This window comes from Chaetodon auriga, chromosome 24 (genome assembly GCF_051107435.1).
Source record: "Chaetodon auriga isolate fChaAug3 chromosome 24, fChaAug3.hap1, whole genome shotgun sequence".
Classification (NCBI taxonomy): Eukaryota; Metazoa; Chordata; class Actinopteri; order Chaetodontiformes; family Chaetodontidae; genus Chaetodon; species Chaetodon auriga.
In genome coordinates, this window is record NC_135097.1 from 16021999 (window position 1) to 16041790 (window position 19792).

General features: G+C 42.5%; 2 protein-coding genes across 2 annotated transcripts; both read right to left on the reverse strand.

The window, feature by feature from the left end:
* Positions 1–243: 243 nt before the first annotated feature.
* paqr9 (progestin and adipoQ receptor family member 9) lies at positions 244–5445 on the reverse strand. Its single transcript, XM_076725264.1, has one exon. The coding sequence runs from the start codon at positions 4441–4443 to the stop codon at positions 3283–3285; it is 1161 nt and encodes a 386-aa protein (XP_076581379.1). The 5' UTR covers positions 4444–5445; the 3' UTR covers positions 244–3282.
* A 10269-nt stretch (positions 5446–15714) lies between these two features.
* Positions 15715–19274, reverse strand: LOC143317390 (leucine-rich melanocyte differentiation-associated protein). The gene is made up of 5 exons (XM_076725537.1): positions 19225–19274; positions 17425–17676; positions 16561–16752; positions 16392–16469; positions 15715–15996 (listed from the first exon to the last, which is right to left on the reverse strand). Exons 2-5 carry the CDS (start codon positions 17586–17588, stop codon positions 15807–15809), a joined length of 624 nt encoding a protein of 207 aa, XP_076581652.1. The 5' UTR covers positions 17589–17676; positions 19225–19274; the 3' UTR covers positions 15715–15806.
* Positions 19275–19792: the final 518 nt, after the last annotated feature.

Below are 19792 nucleotides of genomic sequence, written 5' to 3' on the forward strand. Positions count from 1 at the left end.
AGAGTGACGCGACGTCATGTGCAAACAACCTGTAAGAAGATGAAAGTCTTTAGGATTTGTCCTCGGGGTGTAATAAGTGTCAAATGCCAAACATTATGGCAATCCAGTTGTTGAGATATTCAAGCTGCCAGCTGAACTAAAACACTGATAGATCACATTTTGGCTAAAATCTGGAGTTACATCATGTCATACCCGACAAGACATATTTCTTCACTGTAAAATAAACAAATTGCCACAATGATAATAGTTCTCTGCATAATTTATTCAATGAAACTCAAATAATCCATAGAACTGCTAATTGGATACATCAGTTAACATAAGAGAGGACGGTTTTCACTTTTTCAGCATGAACAGGCAGATTCAATACATGTCCTCCACATCGACTAATTTATAATTTAATGCATGTGTAAATAATGAATTAGTGCCGTTCTTCAGTCACCCCTGAGTGCATCACTAGGTAAGATTACAGTAGTCTGTAAGTCTAACATTCACATATTGAACACTGCTTAAACACTGATAGATTCAAGTGTGGCATGCGCCGTCTCGAAAGGTGAGGGGACAAGTCTCAACGATGGTTCTTCTCAGCGACAGAGAGACAGAAACGCTCTATTGAGGTAGAAACATCGCTTCAATGTCGTGATCTGAAGAATCTCTCCGACTGTTGATTGGAAAGCACTACCTGAACCTGAAATGTGCTGAAATAATACAGTACTGCAGGGCTCGCCCTTAAAGGAGCATTTTGAGGTGCTTGAAAAAAGCCTTAAAGTGCAACATAACAGCATGATTATCACAGCTTCTCAAAATGGTCCTCATGTACTCATTTCAGTGTCGTACAACAACTCTAATTTCTCTTGTACAAGTGAATGCATCAAAACACAAATAAATGTGTTGATATGAGTAGAACGAGCACAGTGGTAATCATGAAATTAGACACTGACCAACATAAGTTACCTACATGTAAATGAGCTTTAAGATGTAACAGGACAAACTCATCAAGGACGTGATAGAATACCATGACACACATTCTTCCAATTCACCTTCCTCTGAGCACAGACAGTTATGGTCCCTTTTTCATTGTGCAAATTAAATGCGAACAAAGAAAATATTTTCTAGAATTCTCCATCAAACTCTTGTTTAACTCTTATTTTCGCCACAGCACTTGTTTGTGGACGCTTCAGCATGTCGGATCTTGGACCCAGAACCCTCTGAGACGAGGTTGGACAGCCCCACAGTGACATGTTTGTTGAAGGTAGGAAATTTAGTTTCGTGAACAGATTTGGACCCCCAGCTAAATGTGACCAAGCAGAACTGAATAAGCTCATGGTTTTGTCAAATAAAACAAATGTATGGATGCATGTACATAATAATTTACAGAAGTAAAATGTGTTGCGACAATTTACCTTTTTCTTTTCTGGTTGGGATATTAGAAATGCACAGGCCGGCAAGGCGATATTTTGCATTATTTTATCTGTTACTGACCGGGCTAATGCGACCTATTGGCTACACGCCGTCTCCCTTGCCCCCTTCTCTCTGGACACCGTGTATCAACTAGAAATAACATGACGAATATGGACACAGACAACTGGCACAACCAGAGACAGAAAAAGATCATTTTGTAAAATTGGATTCAAAACAACCAAGATGCAACATGGCCAATGTCCGAAGCTTTACGCGACAAAATAGGGCCTGTCGGGTTCGGGTCATTTGCCATAATTCCAGAAAAAAACAAGAAAGACAAGGAAAGAAGACGTCTGTATGGGTATTTCCACATGACTCAACATTTGTGCAGGCAGAATATGATCCTATAGCACAAAAATAATTGCTAACAAGACTGAGCATTGCTTCATGCAGCTAAAAGCTGAAAAAAAGGGACGGTATGTTTCTCCAGTAATTCTCTTGTATCAGTTTGTGCCTCTCATGTTTTACCGCGATATTCCAGTCACAGACCTCAGCACCTGTTCCTCTGAAACGATGAATGTCCATTGATCTTTGAAAATGCACAAGGTCCTTAAACAACATTTAATGCTGCTCTGCAAGTCCCTGATGATGTAGTACAACTACAACTTATTTCATCTATCGCTTTTCTATCTATCTAAACTATGGCTTTTGTTTTGAAAGGTTGCCGTGCATCACATGACATAAAAAAAAAGCTTCCGTGAGGAACAGCCTCCAGTTTCATAACCTCATTTCATCTCTGTTCGCAATGCGATTTGAATAATAGAATATTATTAACACGAGCTGTCTGTACAACAGATTTGCATCTACAGACTGTGTACAACTTGTGTGTGCCCCCGACAAATCCAGCCCCCCTTTCACATTAATTAAAAAACATTTACATCACATGTAATCTGAACTAGAGCACATTAAGCAGTGTGAACATAATCTATGTGGAGCTAGTCATCGGTGTAATGAAAGTCATACATACAGCAGAGGTATTCGCTGCACTATGAATACATTTCACATCTAAATAACCCAACAGAACATGTCAGCAGGACATCATTCGGCGCTTCAGAGACGTTATGCTTCCTTTGAGGTTAAAAAGCGAGCATGGCTTCTTAATGACAGGGCGAGTTAAACCAGCCCCCTGAAAGTGCTTTGCTTCACGACTGATATGAGCTCTCTGCTATTTCTGTTCCGTCGTTAAGGCCACGACACTTCCTGCCACAACGTTCAGTTGAAAAGAGGAAATGAGACTACGAGTGAGTGTTCATAGAGGAAAGGAAGGTTAACAGAAAAAAAGATCCATCCAATGTGAAACAATGGGCTCAACGACAAGTACAGTGGAGAAATGTCAGAAGGTATAAAGTCAGAGGAAAGGGAAGCGCAACAGGAGGAACTACTTGACAACAGATAACATGTGGTCACGCTGACATTTAAGCCACATTACACAAATGTTTTATGGAACATGTGTTCTCCTGGGTACCAACACCTTTCCTGTCCTCAAGTGTACAGTCCCTAGAGGTAGTTATTATCGCCAGACATCCTGTTGGAACATGCTGGAGCAGCTCAGGGGAGAGAACTGGCAAGGTCTTTCAATATCCACTCAACCAGACAGCCACCCTGTGGTGAGCTCAGAATATAATCCTTTCATCCCTCGTTGTCCCCAATTTCCCCTATGAAAGCTTGTAAAACGCTCCCAACGGGGCTGGAACATATGACGGACTTGAAATTGGAAGGGAAGTTTTGTTTCACTTGTGCGCTCATCTTTTGTGGCATGGCTCTGCATGCATGTGCAAATCTTCTTTCACAGTCGGGGAGATTTAAAAAAAGATGTCTTTGTGATCAGTGACATTTCAGGTGTTTCTTCAGGTGTTCCTTTGCTAGCTGGTCTCTCTGGGGTCCGTAGATACAGTTGGCGCACCAGGAGAACCACACGATGATGGAGATGATGGTGGTCTGGAGGAGGAACATCACCCCGTAGGTGGAGGCTATGGTAGGTCCAGGTAGGCGGGAGAGTGTGGCAGGGGGCAGCAGCAGAGTCGGGCTGAGCAGGATAGCCCTCACCTCAGCCTTTATCATGTGGAGTTCGTCGAGGATGGACAAAAACGTGCAACAGTGGAACCACTGGTGGCTGTGGCCCCAGATGTCGAAGCAACCCGGGGCTAGCCGCTCAGGGAACTTGCTGATGTTGAAGATGGCGGACACCAGCAGCCAGAGGCAGTGGCGATAGAAGAAGGTGGAGGTGGAGGTGGAAGCAGTGAAGGAGGACGAGGTGGTGGGATAAGGCGATCTGGTTAGGAGGCGGTAGAAGATCGGCGTGGAAGAGACAAGGAACGGGAGGAGGAAAACAAGGGTTCGGATGACGTATCGATGCTTCCTCCACCTATGGCGAGTATTGCAGCAAGATAAGACGCAAATGATTGCTACAATACATGCGCAGGGGATGTAGAAGGTCTCAAAGAAGACACTGAACTCTGGGACTGCATAGGATGGCTTAAGAGCTCCTCCAGAATCATCTTTCAAGTCCATATGGGAGCCGTTGTGGCGTCCTGTCTCCACTATCCCTGCCCGAGGGTGGATGTAATAGTAGTACGCCAATGATGAACCAACCGTATAGGCGCTGATAGTGCCGTAATCCACAAAGAAGCAGACTTCTCTTACCACCAGAGACATTGAGTTGAGCAGGTGGGCCATGCTGCTAGCCATTAGCAGACAGAAGACCCCGATAAAGTAGTTCCACAGCGGGTAGAAGAATGGGGAGTCACCATGGGGCGCACCTTCCCAACCAAACACCTCCACAAAATAGTATGAAAAAATGAAAACTGGCAGGAAGTGTGTCCAGAAATTGCCTGTCTCGTTGGTTGGTCTGAACGCTGACAGTAAGCAATCTCTCAGGCTGTAGTTTGGGAATCGGTAGCCAGTCAGGATGAAGTTTTCTATGACCCGAGGTGGCACGTCTGTATGCCTCAGAAGAGGTAACGGCTGGCCGCACTTCAGAAGCATGGCGGCGACAGTTTATGTTGCTGACAGCCAAAAAGTCTTCTTGGATCTGACTTCTGCAAAGCACTTCAGTTTTTATTGCTTGGCATTTGAGTTTATTGCTGATCACAGCATAATTTGTCATCACAACCACACGATATCATGCTTGTGAGTAGATAAGGCACCTTTAAACCCCACTGTTCTTTGGACCTTTGATCCTCCACCGTGGGCCTTGTGAGCTGTACCGCTAATCCAAAGAGCAGAGCCTATCTATAGTCTGGCAGTATACTGAGAGAAAATGGCAGGGGGGTTGTAGAATCCAGAAGCCTCAGGCCACTTGCTTGGTGAATTTTTCCTTTTGACCTCAGAGCAAAAGGTCAACAAACAATCAGCACACAAAGCCGTTTCCCTTATTTTGCATAGGACGTGAGCTGCACGGATGATTCTCTTTGTTCAGTCACATGCACATTCGCGTGTCTTGTTCTGCATAGTTCTGCAGCAGCAAATTAAAATGAAGGTCACTTATTACTGTGTTACAAGGTTGAACAGGATGCCAGTTAATGTCTAATGTATCCATACAGCAGAGATGTCTTAGAGAGCGTCCATTCAGCTCCGGTCTATGTAGGTCATGCTGGCGTTGAGCACTAAATCAGGCTACTGCAGGCTTCTATTCTTCCCGTTGTTCCTGGCCCATCAGCCTGTATCCGCGTCCGACTGTCAGTACATCCAGCTCTCATTCCGTTGCAACGCAGGGCGCCGCAGAGACGAACAAATCCCCCGAGACTGAAGAGGAAAAACGTTGCGTGTGCCAGTGTTTAATCCTTTGACGCAAGGTCACGTTTAAAAACGCCGTTATATGATAAAAAAAAAAAAAAAAAAAAAGAGTCAGATTTCGCGGATGAAAGAACACTGGCGTCAGTCCACAGCCGTCAGAAGCTGCTGCCAGCCGGCATTTCGGCGAGACACTGAAGAGAACGGCACTGGACACTATTTGACAGGTACTTGCGTCAAGTTACACGCACTATAATACGGGTCTTCCGGTTGTGACTTTCAAAGTAAAACCCAAAGGTTGCGATTAAACACCTTTACAGAAACATCTTTAGTTTTAGAGGTTATTTTGATGCTCTTAGGTTACCTATTAGACCTCTCTAAATGTATGTAGTTGATGTCTCTGTTGAGACCTTTGAATCAAATTCAAATTTACTTTACTGGCATGACCATATAATTTCCTGCAATACTGTCAAAGCAAAATGTACTTTGTTGCCACAGTGTAAATGTAATGATTCAGAATGTAAGAGAAAAAATACATGTTTACAATATATACTATAATGAAAAGGAAAAATGAACATTGGTCAGATATTATTATTAAGAAAAGAATAAAATTCAATAAGATGAGAATAATTGCATGTTGAACATAGTGGTAATGTGGGAACCCCACCATTACACAAAAAAGACAAGATAAAGAAGTGGATTCAGATTGGGGTGAGACCAGTTTTTATCTGGTAAAGATTTGTTTTAATTCTTTTTTTTTTTTTTTTTTTTTAATAAAGATTCGTATACATCATACACATTTGTCTGGTAATCTTGTACTCTTCTGAATTACCTGTCCCCAGAAAGAATGCTTTTTTTTTTCTTTTTTTAAGTTTTTTCATATTTATAGGAAATTATTTGAACAGATTTTGAAATTGTACGTCTAAACATTTTGAAACCTTTCTTTCTTTTTATGAGCAATGGAAACAAAAAAAAATGTCACTACAGTGTACTACTAAGGCCTACAGTGTTTCGTGGATTTCATGTCCATTTTTTTTCTTGCATTCTGAATTATTACACTCACATTGTAAACACACTGTGATTGGCCATGGTCAGGCCAGTAAAGCAATTGTGGAGGAAAACAGAAAGAACGCCTGATCGTTTTATTTTGAAGGCTAGCTCACTCAATTTCCGGTCTGGCGAACTGCGTGCCTTGAAGCAGTACTACTAACCCTGCCGAACTACTTATAGCTTTGGCAAGCCTGAATGTTTCTTTCCTCATTTGTGCGCTTTTGTGTTTGAAGCGCACATCGGAGAATCAACATGATGAATGTTAAACAACGTCCGGAGACAAACCGCGCGTTGCCTCGCCGTGCCGCGTCGTGCCGCGCCGCGTTGTATCGTGCAGGCGGTATTTCCCTTCTCTGCTTAGAATGCACACCCCGTCCCCGTTGAGTGAAACCCAGTGAGGGCAGCCCTCTGTGTGCCCCCTCCTCTATGTTCTCTGGATGTCTCCATCTTTTCCAAAGCGCCTTCCTCGTGCTTCCTTTATGCTCACTGTAAAGAGCTTCACTGAGCACACAGCACTCTGCTCATCATGCTGCAGCTGAAGTGCACTGTCGGCATATTTCATAGCCTTCCTGTGCATACAGCACTGGTCTGTGTGTGTTACAGTTCACACTTAGGCCCCATGTGTTCATCACTGTGGTGCTGTGCCACCTCACATCCGTATCATTGTCTGTTTGTATTGCGTGTGTACAGTGTATTTTCCACAGGCCAGGGTAAAGAGTATCAGCTTCAGTCTCTTTCAGCCTAGTTAAATGCAGGATCTATGATTTATTACAGTCTATTATCATGTTTCTTACCAACCACCTGACAGCAACCGGAGCTGCAGTTTCCCAACACTATCTGTCAGTGCGGTTAGCTGCCTCTATCCAGCCAGATGGTAATCCAGGGCTGGATTAACTAGCTATAACACACACACACACACACACACACACACACACACACACACACACAGACAATGCATGTTGGTTGTCTTATAAACACATAACAGTGGAACCAGCAGATTCTGACTAAGTGCACACATGATGCAGAGAACAACCTCTTCAAAGCTTCTTTCATTCCCCTGCTCATTTCCTTCGGACACGTTTAAGTAAACTACTATGTCTGGATTTTCAGATTGCACTTACATGTATTTATGTAGCCCACTGGTTTCGGTTTTCCACACCATATCATTTCATACTGTATGTATTTATACTGTCTTTATACAGTAAGATGCCTCATTCTGAAGGCTCAGCGCGGCAGCTTGTTTGCGACATTACATACTGAGAAGCACGACGTTGCCCCCCTCTATCGTGTCCTGTAAATCAGTCAAGCCTGCCCATCCGTCTTCCCGTTCACCCTCCGGCGCTGACTGTTGTGGCCAGATGTCAGGAAGCCTTTGAACCAGCAGTTTTTGGCAGGATGGAGTGACGGTGGGAAGGCGGGAGCGACCACTTTCCACATTCCCTCGGGGAATAAGAAACAGGCCACACTTCAATGCAAAGCAGACTGGGAGAGAGCTACATCATGCCTTTCTAATTAGTGACTGACAGGCAGTGAGGATTTAATGGATGTGGAGCCACACCTGTGGCTAGTTAGAATGATGTATTACGCATGCATGGCTGGGTAGATTTACAGTACGGACCCTCGGAAAGACTCTCATTTGGCCCCAGATGCACTCATCTCTCTGGAGGGTTCATTTCTATGAAAGGAATTTATGATTTTTATTTATTTATTTTTTTTAATTTTTAAGTAACTTCCTAAAACATTCCCTCAAAGACACATTATGTTCTTTCCTGGAACTATGATAAGCTCTCCAGGAGCCTCTTTGAGCACCTCCTTAGGACGTCCTGGACGTCCACAGACGCTTCAAGTCCACTTTTCAGTGCTGGCTCTGACTTCAGCGCTTTGACCTGCTAACTTGATTGTGAAAAGGTTGTTTTTGAAGTGCAGGAGCCATGAGCCTGCATGTGTAAGCAAGACTTGTCATAGCCACAAATATGCAGCGAGTTACTTGACTGGTCATGCTTTGCAGATGAAAATGCTGTGTGTACATATCGATGTTCCCCAGCCATTGAAATGATGACCCTCTTTTTTATTATTTCATGACAGTCGTACATTATCTTTCTCTTCATTTTGCAGTGCTGGCAGCCGCCTTGCTCTCCCTGAAGGTCCACTGTGGTGGAGTTAATAACCCCCGCTGGGTAATTAGATGAGTAAAATGCAGCAGAGGAAAAGGTAACAAGAATGCTGGATCAATCAGATCTTTTTTTTTTTTTTTTTTCTAACTGAGAGCAGTCATGGATTGAAGCCTGCTGTGTTGCAAAAAGCATGCGGCACAGTCAGAACATGTCCAAGCCAGCAGGAGCCGTTCCAGCTGATGAGTCATTGAGTTTATATCGTGTTCGACATGCTGCAGTCTGCTAATATCACTCAGCGATGTAGATTCAACCGCTGAACACTGAACGAAAAACACAAATTTCATTACATTTCTCATTGCAGCGCTTGAACTGGAATGAAAAAGATGTGGATACACTGAACTGAAAGTTGCATGGCACGAGATTTTATCGTCCACAAATGTTTTTAAAGCTTTTCTGAAGTGTCTCTTATCTGTCTCTTGGAATATGCTTCCATTTCAGTAAACGCGTCAGTCCACACAGACTCTGCCCACATTCTTTAAATGCTGAACACCTTTGAATCCTGAGTCAGCGTGTCGTGAGCAGATGGACGCTGAACAGCGCTCACACACTGCTGACCTTTGCGGCCCATGAGTCACCGCTGCCGAACTTTTTCCACATAGTTTTTAATATAAAATGGCACGATTGTATTAGTCATAACTACATGATGTTGCTTAGGGCTGTAATTGCAGCTTCTTGTTGGCCGGTGAACAGAAGTGGCCTCACAGGACCAGCGGTCGATTTAGCAGCGGGGAACTCCGTGTCGTGACAGTTTTGTGACCACAGTGCGAGCTGTAGCTGATGTGATCCCCGTGGTCTAAAAAAAAAAGAGTATTTGACATATTGTGCAACATAAAGAACTGCATTTGGTCTGTTTTGTAGCATTTTGATTGAATCTGAATCCAGCATTAAGTCTACTTCTCAAAATCTGAACCCTCTCGAGTCCCTTGTTGAATCTGGTTCAGTTCATATTTGACTGAAGTTAAAAAGAACTTAAGATCTGGAATCAGCGTTTGTTAGCTGAAGGCAGACACAATGCTCATGTCCAAAACCTGCAGCTACAATGTGAAAATTAAATTAGCCTAGCTTAGCATAAACACTGGAAGCAGGGGGAAACGGCTAGCCTGGCTCCGTCCAAAGCTGAAAAACACATTTATTCTTTTTCTTGTATTAATTACCTAAAGTCTGGGTGAAGCGCTGATCCTTGAGTCATTACACAGGAAAGCAAGCTTGAAACCTGTGAATGAACACACACGCACACACACACACACTCAGTGGGGATCATAAAGCACTGTTTCACAGACAATGGATGTCTGTTGAAGGAAAGGAAGGTCTGGCTTCCTTCCCACCATTCACCAGCAGACAAAACACTCGACACTTCCAAATTCTCAAATACAAAGCGAGCATACATTATGTCCTTTGAGAGTCAGCACACACACGACGCTCACCGATGACCAGGTCAGGCTCTGGCTCCGGCAGCATGTGGAAGGTGCTGCGGTAAACTTGACGCTGATGCTCCTCTTGTGACTCGTCAGATGTGGCCCGAGGCCGGAGTCAGTGACGATCACACTTAGCTGGAAACCGCTGGTTGCGTGTGAGTGTGATAGTCTTACTGCTCACATGACTGCATGACATGATAGCTGCGCTCCTGTAATATCCTCTTAATATCATTTAAACAAGTGACTTGGATAAAAATCCCCCCCCCCACCCCCGCAGAGTTGCACAGCACCAAACCTTTTTGAACCACTCTCTTGCAATACTTGCCCAGTAGCTTACCAGTTTATTTTTGAGCGGAGAAGTAAAGTCACATAACAAAGCAATGCTGTTTTGACTGAGTGTTTGTATGAAAAAAAAGTAATAACTGATTTAAAAAAAAATGAAGAAGTGGAAGAAAAGACGTTTTCTTTCACATCTCACAGGGTTTCTTTGCCTCTAAACTGAATTTCAGAACGAGAAGCAACCAAAGAAACGACGCAATAGAAAAATAAAAAGCATCTTAAATCAGAGAAACATGTTTTATTCTGACATGGCATTCTCTCATTTTTAAATTCCCTGTCTTGGAAGGTTAATTTCTGGGTCATTTTACCCATGTATCCATTCTTTCCTTCAGAGCTGCTGACTTGTATTTATATGCCACTGCACACACACGCACACACACACACACACAGGCCCAGCAGCATTCATCCCTCATGCCTGGTGTTTCTGCCGTTGTTCAGTGTGTCCTGTTTGTCTCTCTCTGTTTGTGTGTCTGCTTCCATCAGGGTGTGGAGACCTGGTTTGTTCCATTAACGACTCACCTGCAGCACCTGCTGCCAATCACCTGTATCAACTATCAAACACCTGCAGCCTGCAGTGTATTAACCCTGGTCCTTCACTCCACTCTTCACCACATTGTTCTGTTTGTCATACTCGTATTACATTTGGTTGAACCTACCTAATCCTTTCCCCTGTGCTTCAGGTCCATTGTCCCCTGCCTTCCCAGTTTGCCTGCTACACAATCCAACCAGTCCTGCTCCATTTCCACCACCAACCAATCTTATAATAAATTGCCTTTTTTGAACATTTACATGATCTGAGTCTGAATTCTACTTTATTACATTAAACCTGTCATATGCAATCTACACAAAAGCTGCAGCCAAGCATCTTGAATTCTGTGACATCCATTATTTTGTAATGCCGCCATTGCATTTTGAAACGATAAACTCGGCAGAATATTACAGAATCTTAAGTTTCAAAGCCAAAAGATATAGAGAAAGATTTTTCTGTAGCTAAATTTGTCATAAAATGTGATCTGATCTTCATCTAAGTCAAGGGGTTTGACAAACATAATGTGTCTAAAATAATAACACAAAAACAATTCTGGTCTTTCATGTCTTTATTGAACACACTCAACATTCAAAATGGCAGTGGAAAAAGTAAGTGAACACTTAGAATTAATAACTGCTTGACCCTCCATTGGCAGCAATAACCTCAAAAAGGCGCTTCCTGTAGCTGTTGATCAGACCTGCACAACATTGAGGAGGAATTTTAGCCCATTTTTCCTGGCAGAACTGCTTTACCTCTGTCATATTCTTTGGACATCTCATGTGTATGGCTCTCTTCAAGTCAATCCATAGCATCTCTATTGGGTTGAGGTCCGGGCTCTGACTCGGCCACTCCAAAAGGCGGATTTTGTTTTTCTGAAGCCATTCTGTTGTGGACTTGCTCTGGTGTTTTGGGTCGTTGTTCTGTTGCATCACCCACCCTCTACGCGGTTTAAGCTGATGTCACATTATTCTGAAGAATTGTCTGATATACTTGGGAATTCATCCTCCCCTCGGTGATTGCAAGCCTGCCAGGCCCTGATGCAGCAAAACAGGCCCAAATCATGATGTTTCCTCCAACATACTTTACGGTTGGGATGATGTTTTCATGATGATATGCCGTGCCCTTTCTACGCCAGATGTAGTGCTGTGTGTTCAATCTTAGTTTCATCAGCCCATAAAACATTTTGCCAATATCACTGTGGACTGTCAATGTGCTGTTTTGCAAACTCCAGGCGTGCAGCAACGTACTTTTTAGTAAGCAGTGGCTTCCTTCATGGTGTCCTGCCATAGACACCCTTCTTGTTCAATGTTTTACATAATATAGACTCATGAACAGAGATGTTAGCCACTTCCAATGATGCCTTCAAATCTTTGGCTGGTTGTTTCTGTACCTCACTGATGAGTTTTCATTGTGCTCTTGGTGTCATTTTGACAGGGCACCCATGTCCTGGCAGAGTAGCAACAGTCCCAGAGTGTCTCCATTTGTACATTGTTTGCCTGACTGTAGACTGGTGAATTTCTGAAGTCTTTGAAATGACTTTGTAACCCTTGCCAGCTTTATGTAAATCAACAATTCTTGATCATAGGTCCTCTGAATGCTCTTTTTGGCGAGGCATGGCTCACATAAGTGTGTTCTTCTTGTGCAGAGCAAACTCCAAACGTTTGAGGGGTTTTTATCAGTCAAAATTGCTGTTGTCCACACCCCCAAACTCATTAACTTAATGAGACTCCAGGTGTGCTAAAACCTGACTCCAATTAGCTTTTTTGAAGTCATTAACTCAAGGGTTCACCTACTTTTTCCACAAGCACTATAAGGTTTTTTTGGTTGTTCTCAATAAAGTCATGACAGATCAAAAAAATACCTTGTTATTATTTTAGACACATTATATTTGTCAGTATCCTTGACTTAGGTGAAGATCAGGTCACATTTTATGACAAATTTATTCAGAAAACAATGAAATTCCAAAAGGTTCACTTACTTTTTCTTGCCACTGTATGTAACTGGCCAGTTTGGCACACCAGTGCTCATGCTCAGCATCTGCTGGGGGAGACACTTGTCTTCACAGTAAAAGGCTGCCTTACACTGGGAGCTGTGGAGTGACACAGACCAGCACTTGAAGACAGAGGAAGAAGAAAAAACACCCAGTACCGAAGCAGGGAGCTGAGCACAAGCAGAGGAACGAACCGAGATAAGATAACGAGACGGAGAAAGGAGAATCGAAACCGCTGCGCTACTGCAAAAGCACAGAAAGCAGAGGAGGCCTTTTCTAACAAAGTACACAAAGTATGTGGTAAGAAGCTGGCATGTGTCAACATGAGGGAAAGTAAAGTGAAACTGAAAATTTCAGTCTAAAAGTGTCTGATAAACTCCAATAAGCTGACATTAACATACAGAATTTCAGCCACTGCACTGACACTTGGACTGTGCCCACTGAAGGGCCGGGTGACACATGAATGTCACTCGGCTCCTCCACAGCAAAGTAACCAGCTTAGCCAACAGTTCGGAGAGGCCTGCAAAAGCTTTAAGAAATGTCTCAGTGAGCAGAAGCATTTGGCAGCGGCGACAGTGTTTGCACATGCAGCCACGTTAGAGGGATCCGTAACTGCTTTCTGCAGGAAAATGAATGCACTTGTTTCTCTGTTTGAGCATGTGATGGTGCACCAGCCTTTATTGATTAGATAAACCATGTTCAAAGTCTCTTCTCTCATCCTGGAATACCATTTGATTTTGGTAACTACGCATATTCAAAATGTTAATGTTCAATTCTGCCTCGGCCAGACTTCGACTTTAGCTCAGAGGGAGTTACCTTTTACAATTAAAAACATATGTAATGTGAGTATTTGGCATGCTAAGTCTAGTACTTTCTGATAGTACATGTGAAGAATTTTTTCACAAGAATCAGAATTTTACTTCTGGCGGCGTGGAACTGCTTTAAGACCTCATTTAGACCTCTGTGGAAGTTGGAGAAAATGTAACCAAACAGTTAACTGACATGTGCAGTCAAGCAATTGTAAAGGCTTTTTTTTTTTTTTTGGTGTCCCTAAGGGCGGAGGTAAGGGGGGTGTTCGGGGGAACATTTTGTTCTCCTTCGACCCAGCTCAGCACAGCACGAACAAAACCTCACACTCTGAGACAAAGGAAAGTCAAAGAATGCCAAACACAAAGAGAGTAAACACAATTCCTCTGCGACTGGAAAAACACATTACTGACGCACTCACTGACTTTCTACAGCACCCAGTATCACCCACTAACCCCAAACATGCTCCTTGCTCACTGCTGATGCCTTGAAACACATCACAGTTCACATTTGCTTTTTAAAGAGCAGCAGTGACATCAGCTGGGTGCAGATTTGGGGACATTATTGGCTCCTATAACAGATAAATAACTCATAAATTGCCTCTGACTGCAGGGCAAAATATCTGCCCCCCTTAAATGAATCTACTGCTAATGTTTCTGTCTCACCTGTGCAGGATCTTGTCACTGACCTGCAGTCTATCAGGTTGACGTAGCATCACCACCACCCAGTGGGGCATCCATGCAGCAGTCTAAGTATCTTGTCCACACGTCTCCTGAGCCCACCCCTCCAACAATGTCTGTACTTGACAGGCAAGAGCACCATCCACAGTCCAGTCTGTCAAAACCAAGAGGGGCCCCTGATACACCAACTATCAGGATACATTTCCCATCACATCTCCCTGAAGAGGGATAACACAGGGCTGAAGATAAACAGCTAATTTGAGAGTATGACGTAGAAACTCCAGTACATTTAGCACTTTGTGGGCACAAGTCTGCACATAATGGTCATAACTTTTTTTTTTTTTTTTTTTCCATTTAATTACAGTTGTTATTTTTTTAAATTTAATTTCTGGGGTGTCAATGTTAGCAATAGCAGGCTGTAAAAAGTGAATTATAGGGTTTCAGCCTGTTGTCAGAGTTATTCACATATATAAGGTCGCATGCATTTTTGGATTTTTTTGTTAAGAAAACAAAATAGTTCTATCCACAAAGTTAAACGCTGTTCTGTAAGGTTTTATATTGAGCCAATCAGCACTTTGAATGCACACAGGAGGACCAGTCAGGTTCTGTTTCTCTGTCACATCACCGCGCTGCTCAGTGAAAATGTGCGCTTGTGTTCAGCTGCAGCTGTGGAGTTAGCTCATAGCTGGGTAGCTATGAAAAGAAAGTCCACAGCAAGATCTACAATGACTGCATTCAAAAGGCTGGTTCCTGTCAATATGTATAGGTTTTCTTCTTTCTTTGTTTATTTTTTGTTCTGGAAATACCTGGTGTGTTATGCATATGCTGTTTCAGGGCAGCATAAAACCAGAGCAAAAAGAATGATGACAGCCAATAGACCGGGGGTGGGAACCTCTGGCCTCCAGGTCATATACAGCCTGCCATTCATAAATACAAAAAAGCGATGACTTTTTGTCCGTGATAAAGCAAACCTAACATAAAATAGTAGATCACATTTCCTCAAATTCAATCAATGCTGACCCTTATTTGTGCCCATACATTAGGTTGAAATCTGGTGTACTGACACCAGTGGACTGTCTGGGACAGGGCCAGTGTGCCCACTCATGCCTTCTGTTTGACTCTAGCTCCCTCTAGAGGTAGTATTAGAGATGACACCTTCAATGCACGCTGCTGCTGCTCCCTTCCCGAACACGCATGCACGCACACACACGCAACAAAACCTTTATGCCATTAGAATCATTTCATAGTAATAAAATCTTGCCTGTTGCAGCATTAACTTTGATGATGTTCAAACCAGCAGAGCTTAACGTTTAACTGCAGTGCAGACATGATCACTTTCCGATGCTATATCAAGCATGTCAGGCCGAATATGGAAAATGACGCACAAGGCATGTGGAATATTTCCATTTTAATTTGATAAGCAGCTAATAAAACACGGATCTGAACATTAAACTCTGTGTAAACATCCTGTAGCTTTAAATACAGGATATGTGGACATAAGCAGATGCTGAACAAACAATGTGTCCTAATGCTGGTACTGGAACATTGAAGGTTTTTTATGGGAAGGCTTTAAATAAATAGTATAGTGCAGTACAGTACGATATAGTATAGTATAATATAATATAGTGTATCCTATTGTCTTGTGATAGTGTTTGACTTTTTCCGCATGTGTGTATGTTTCTTCGATGAGTCCTTCCTCTTTCGGCTGCTGTGGCTGCTCTGCTGCAGCCTGTAGGTTTTTCTAGCCTGGACTCTCTCCTTCTCCAGGACCTCAGTGTCATCCAGGATCTCCAGGCCTGGGATCTGACTGATGACGTACTGCCTGAGAAGGCGAAAACAAGGGGAAGACATGGCCTTAACAGGACATACATGGGGTATACGGTACATTCAGTTTACAGCACCTGAGAGGCAGCAATGAACTGAAGTGAACATGTTGACTTGTTTTGTTGTCCAGTTCAGGGACCTTTCCATTACCCAGAGACCACTGCTGGAGGAAGTATTCAGATCCTTTATGTAAGTGAAAGTAGCAATACCACACTGTGATCTAAATACTGTTTATAATCATAGTTCACAAAGACTCTTATTATTAGACTTTTTTTTTTCCTAAACAGAGAATATAGAGTGTGTACTGAGTGATTCTGGAGTTTGGTTTTACAGTTAGAATTACTGACTGTGACTAAATAAGGAGGTAGTGACATGAAGGACCTCCATTCTCACCTGTAGTCTTTGTACTGGGTCAGACTTCCTCCATTGAAATAACTAGGTGCTGCCTCATTGTTCATCATACTGAGGATCCTATATTTGAAAGAATAAAGCAGGATGGAGTGAAAATCATGGTTACACGCACTGACTCCAGCTCCTCTGCAGAAATGAGTCCCAGGCTCACTTTATGTTTGGGAACTTTCGTCGTATTTCTTCCACAAACACAGGCAGATTGTTGATCTTGTTCTTGTTGATGCACACTGTGGTGATGCTCGGCATGTAGGGGAACTTGATGTGAGACGTGTAGTTGTTGCAGTCCAGGATCAGAGTGCTGAGCTTCTCCAGCTGACCCAGCAGAGCCGGGTTCCAATAAGGACTGAATGAAGGAGAACACACCACACACAACAGTCAAACTGTTCAGGCTTGTCAGTCGCTGAGGACATATACATCAAATATCCTGTGTGAATGTGTGATTCAGAGAATATTTATCTACAGCAGGACGGTCCATCCTATAATGTGTTGTTACAAAAGATATACTGTATAATAAATGAAAAGAATCAGTAGATTACTAATTCTTTCTTCCACAAACATCAGTCCTGCCAGCCTATTCCTACATAGAGCGTGTGTCTTTAGCCATGCTAGCAGTGTAGCTTTAGGTATGGCAGCGCTGGTGCACCACTGAAATATCTTGACAATAACTGGCGGGATTGTCACGGCATTCATGATCCCCAGGGAGGAATCCTGCAGATTTTACTGATCCCCTCATCTTTCATCATTTGAAAAGGATTAACATCACTTGGTACACTCAGTCATGTTACCCTCAGGATGAACTTTAGTAACTTTGGTGACCCTCAAGCCCCATCATCAGGTCAACATTTCAACTTTCAACAGCACTTTGGTTTGTGACTAAATGTAGTAAATATAACACCTGTACCTAACCTTTGAACTAACTATGTTGATGAGGCCATGGAGAGCAGAAAACAACAACAAAACTGAGTAAATTTCTTCTTGTTGACTGTGAAGCTCCTGTTTATTAAGGAAAGGATACTCATCCAGCAGATTGTAACTGAGGTCCAGCACCTCCAGGGTGTCTGTCTGAGTCAGGATGGTGTCATAGGGGATTTCTGTCAGGCTCTGGTAAGCAAAAGAAAGCCACTGAAAGCTGGAGGCGTGACTGGGTTGACTGGGTTGGCCCGAGGTTGGATGATCCATGACAAACCCTGAGCAGTGCAACCTCTTCGGTTTCACTTGTATCGATGAAGATTAGGAGAGAGGACAGGCGATCATGCCATGATCGAACCTCGAATGAACAACAAAATAATAAATGGTTAAGAGACAGGATCGACAGAACAGAGCGAACCAGAAAGACTAATGTTTGGGTTTTTAACTCAAACACTGTCTGCTGAATAGGACTGGTAAATTTATTCTACAGGCTTACACGATGTGCTACATTTACAATTTGCTTACAAAGGGAGGACACAATAATATGAACACAGTCTTAATGGCTTGCCTGTCAAATGCTCTGTGCTTCCAGCTGCATATGGACACTGAAGAGACTGATGAAATGACACAAATGATATCAATCTCTACATAGCTGGATTCAGGATGTGGTTAGCTTAGCTTAGCATACAGACTGGAAGCAGGGGGAAACAGCTCATCCGGCAGTTTCCTCTGAAGCTCACATTTAAAACACATTTACTTGTTCAGTTTGTGTAAACGCAAATGTAAAAGCAATTACTACGTCTCGTTGCTAGTTCTTGACAAACAACAGTGTATCCATCCGCCCAGCACGTCTGTGTAGCATCTCTGGCTACAGTGCAGGTCGCTATTCAAGAAATAGTTCCAGCATGAACTCCCTCTAAAACCACAAACTTTTTATACATTTCTGTTGTTTTTATATTTTGTGCGCAGATTAAATAAATGAGATATAATGTGTTAAGTACCGAACTTTAGATGTGTTGATAAACTTCGGCCAGTCTTTATGCTAAGCTAGGCTAACCACGTCCTGACTGCTGACTTAACACAGAGATGAGATTAATATCAATCTTCTCCTCTTACTTTCAGAAAGAAAGAAAGAAAGAAGTATTCTTTTCAAGTTCAGATAAAACACTGACAGAAACTGTAAATTAATGTATCAACTGGTACTTTTAATGATGCTATTGTACAATGATATTGGGTCAGGGACAATACAGTAATGCTTTCATGATAATATAGTAAATTAACTGACATAGTGAAAACAATTTAACACAATGTTCAGATATATTAGAAATGAAAAAGAAAGAAAAAGAACTTTCCAGTTAAAATAGCACAGAAAATAATGAGCCCCTCACAGCCACTGAGGTCAGAACGTGATGAAGTCCCACACTGCAGCCACAGGGTATATACTGTGACCTGAGAGCCCTCTTTATTCAACATCTTATTTTGGATTCAACACTAAGAGACACTAAAATCACAGCGAAATTACTCAATTTTTTCAAAGGGCTGCTCTCTGTTGTAAAAGTGATGGATTTTAGTCTTTTTCATTGCCTCAGCCTGCAGATACTGTAAATTAAGTAAATAGCTGCAAACGCACTTAATATGTCACCAACCAGCAAGGAACACCATTGTGTTCAGTACTGGTGGTGATTCTTATCAAAGTGTGTCCTCCTGACTGACTGATGGTCCAAAAGCTGCTCACAGACAATTTACAATTAATAATTTCCAGTGGTAATCAACCATGTTGGCAATCATCTTAAACTACGCCCATATTTCAGGTTGTTCTACTCCTTTGTGAAACACTCACATATAAATCTAAATGCAGCCTACACACACCACATACATGTATCTGTTCAGTTTTATCTGGACTTACCAAGCGGAGGACGATCTGGAGTATGTTTTCAGCGCATGCAAACCTCGGAGAAGTGCTTGCAGCTCATATAAAAGGCCCTCTTTCATACCCTTGCTGCAGATCACATGATGGGGATAATCAGATTGCTGCTTAACCTTGTGGTTTGCAGAACCCGCTGGCCAAGATCTCAGTAACACTGATCTGTCTGAATTCTCAAAAAGGGAACAACAACACCGGCTTATAACCAATGAAGAAATGTCAACATTATTTAATAAGATCTGTAGCCAACTGGATTGCCGATCATAGACAATGTTGTATTGTTGGATTTAGAGATTATATTACTTCTATATTATGAGTTTATTTTCAAGTAGATGTTTACACAGACACTTACATATGATCACTTACACTGCAAAACACTGTTTAGACCTGGTCGCCTGAAATCTGACTGGAGGAATTCTCACAAATACTGATCTGCTTCTTCTTGCAATACTGTCAGGATCAATTATGGAAATGATTAAATTAGGCTTTTTAATGGAAATCTACACACAGATCTTTGAAAAATAAATGAACAGATTAACAAAGTGGAAAT

What these genes read in the sequence shown, in the direction of transcription:
- paqr9 (XM_076725264.1), bottom strand. Translation starts at nt 4,443, where the DNA reads ATGCTTCTGAAGTGCGGCCAGCCGTTACCTCTTCTGAGGCATACAGAC.
- LOC143317390 (XM_076725537.1), bottom strand. Translation starts at nt 17,588, where the DNA reads ATGGATCATCCAACCTCGGGCCAACCCAGTCAACCCAGTCACGCCTCC. An exon ending in AGTTACAATCTGCTGGATGA is followed by an intron (nt 16,753 to 17,424) that starts GTATCCTTTCCT and finishes TCCTTCATTCAG; the next exon opens with TCCTTATTGGAACCCGGCTC. An exon ending in CGAAAGTTCCCAAACATAAA is followed by an intron (nt 16,470 to 16,560) that starts GTGAGCCTGGGA and finishes TTTCAAATATAG; the next exon opens with GATCCTCAGTATGATGAACA.